Source organism: Carlito syrichta, unplaced genomic scaffold (genome assembly GCF_000164805.1).
Source record: "Carlito syrichta isolate Samal-C Ts95f unplaced genomic scaffold, Tarsius_syrichta-2.0.1 Scaffold241883, whole genome shotgun sequence".
NCBI classification, from domain to species: Eukaryota; Metazoa; Chordata; class Mammalia; order Primates; family Tarsiidae; genus Carlito; species Carlito syrichta.
Window position 1 is genome coordinate 4,932 of NW_007185979.1, and position 2,671 is coordinate 7,602.

Genomic DNA, 2,671 nt, shown 5'->3' on the forward strand with positions numbered 1-2,671 from the left:
TCAACTACCTGGGCCACTGCCTCTCCCTGGCGGCCCTCCTGGTGGCCTTCCTCCTCTTCCTGAGGCTCCGGTGAGAAGGCGGCACTGCTCGGCCCTGGGGCTGACGCTGGGTCGAGGTGGGAAGGGCCTGGCAGAGCCTCGCACCCCCTTGGGTGTGTCTGGCCCTTGGCCGCTGCGCCTCGGTTTCCCCACCCCCGTGTTGGCGTCCCTCAGTCTCCCTCGGGTGTGCCCCGCCCTCAGCTGCTGCGCCTCGGTTCCCTCTCCCCAGCAGCGCCCCTCAGCCCCCCGGGGTGTGCCCCACTCTCAGCACTGCGCCTCGGTTTCCCCACCCCACTGTCCCACGGTGTCCCTCAGCCCTGCCTCGGGTGTGCTCCGCCTTGGGCTGCTCGGGGCCGCCTCAGTTTCCCTCAGTCCCCGCTGGCCCTCCCCTCGCGCCCAGGAGCATCCGGTGCCTGCGAAACATCATCCACTGGAACCTCGTCGCCGCCTTCATCCTGTGCAACGCCACCTGGTTCGTGGTGCAGCTCACCGTGAGCCCGGAGGTGCACCAGAGCAACGTGGTGCGTGGGCCGGGATGGCCCCCGCAGGAGGGGGCGCCACAGGGAGGGGTCGGTGGGGCGGGGTCTGCAGGAGCGGCTGGCCGGGTGGGGGGTGTGCCTGTGGGGAGGGGCTGGCCGGGTGCAGGGTGCCTGCAGGGAAGGAGGGCGGGTGCCCCCTCACCGCATCTGGGCCGGCAGGGCTGGTGCAGGCTGGTGACGGCCGCCTACAACTACTTCCACGTGACCAACTTCTTCTGGATGTTTGGCGAGGGCTGCTACCTGCACACGGCCGTGGTGCTCACCTACTCCACCGACCGCCTGCGCAAGTGGATGTTCGTTGCCATTGGCTGGGGTGAGGCGCAGGTCCAGGGGTCGGGCCGCCACCCTCCCTGCCCAGGCTCGGGCCAGCGGGGACGGGTGGCAGCATCTCAGAGGAGTGTGACCCTGTCCCCTCTGGGACCTGGGACCCCCAGCCCTGGGAAGGCCCCGTGACGCCTGTCACCCCCAAAAGGCCCCTGTCACCTGTTCCCCCAGAAGGCCCCATGATGTGCAACCCCTCCCAGAAAGCCCCATGATGCCCTCCCCCCAGAAGGCTCTATGACACCTGTGCCCCCAGAAGGCCCCTGACACCTGTCCGCCTAGACGGCCCCATGATGTCCAGCCCCTCTCAGAAAGCCCTAGGATGCCTATCCCCCCAGAAGGCCCCACGATGCCCGTCTCCCCCCAGGTGTGCCGTTCCCCATCGTCGTGGCCTGGGCCATCGGGAAGCTGTACTACGACAATGAGAAGGGAATGGCCTCTGCCGATCCTGTCCCCGAACCGGGCTCCTCCCCAACTCTGAGGACGCTCCCGGGGCCCGGGGCGCCTCGGCTTCCTTGCCAGAACTGCAGTTCTGATCTGCGGGCGGGGGCCGGGTCCGGGCCCCTATCAGCCCTGAGCACAAAGGAAGTCATCTGGGGTCCTGAATCGTGGCTCCCCGTAAAATAGCATGTGACCATGGGAGGATTGCGGTGTGCCTCAGTTTCTCATCCGTAAAAGAGACATCCTGTAATCACGCTGGCCTCAAAGGATGGCCGTGGTGACATCAGGGAATACAGTACGCATTTAGACCAGTGCCTGGACTTAGTAAACGTGTAGAAACATGTTCTGTTAATTACAAGAGTCCATGAATGTAGTTGAAACGGCCCCAGATGATCCCAGAGACCACTCCAGCCCTGTGGCCTTGTGGCGTCTCGTGAGACTCACTCAGGGGTCTCCACTGTCCCGGGAAACCACATCTGCTGCAGTTCGCAGCCTGGGTTCACGCTAGGACCGCCTGGAAGCATCAAAGAATACCACGTCTGGGCCTCACCCCTGGGAGCTGGGTGGCATCGGTCTGCAGGGCAACCTGGCACCCAGAGTTTTAAAAACTGCCCAGGTGATTCCAGAGTGCAGCTAAGATTGAGAACCACTGGGGGGCGGAGGGAGAGAGAGAAGGAGAAGGAGGAGGGGAGGGAGAGAGAGGAGAGGGAGACAGAGAGAGGAGGAAGGGGGAGAGGCGGACGCAGATGGTGGAAGTGCAGGACCTCCCCCTCCCGTGGGACAGCCGTGTCCTGACTGGGCTCAGGGGGCCTCCGCCGCAGGAGCAGGACTCTCCTGCCCAACCGGGGGCCGCGGGGCCTCACGGGGCCCAATAGTGGCCTGAAAGCCCATCCTGCGTGTCTCTGAGGATAACCCTGACGCGGTGCCTGGGTCCCAGGGCAGGAGCAGTGAGCCCTGGGCTGGCGCCTGTGCCTGCAGGGGTGTGTGAGCACAGGAGGGGGGGGCAGGGCTCTCAAAGCTGCCTGAGTGAGTGCGCACGCGTGCGTTTGCGTGTGCATGCGTGCGCACTCCCAAGTTTGTGTGGGCATGTACATGAACGCGTGTGCGTGCATTCATGTGGGCACACGTGTGCATGTGCGCCCGCGTGCATGTGTGTAGGCCGCGTGTGCGCGCATATGCGCGTGTCTGCGCCCACGCGTGTGTGCATACGCCCGGGGGTGTGTCCTGGCGGGCAGAGGGGCCGGCCGGAGGAGAGACGGGTCGGAGCGGCGCTGCGGCACCGCCGCGGAAGCGGGGGCGCCGTCGGAGAGCCCGCGTGGACCCGGCGCCCA

The 2,671-nt window shown here is 66.2% G+C and overlaps 1 protein-coding gene across 1 annotated transcript in view; it reads left to right on the forward strand.

The window, feature by feature from the left end:
- Positions 1–2: 2 nt before the first annotated feature.
- Positions 3–2,671, forward strand: part of LOC103253630 (corticotropin-releasing factor receptor 1) — a gene marked incomplete at both ends in the record, with an annotated part of 4,529 nt that continues 1,860 nt past the window's right edge. Inside the window, 4 exons of the mRNA XM_008051886.1 lie at positions 3–70; positions 440–560; positions 738–891; positions 1,267–1,327. Coding sequence (XP_008050077.1) covers positions 3–70; positions 440–560; positions 738–891; positions 1,267–1,327 — 404 coding nt within the window. The remainder of the gene's footprint in view (positions 71–439; positions 561–737; positions 892–1,266; positions 1,328–2,671) is intronic.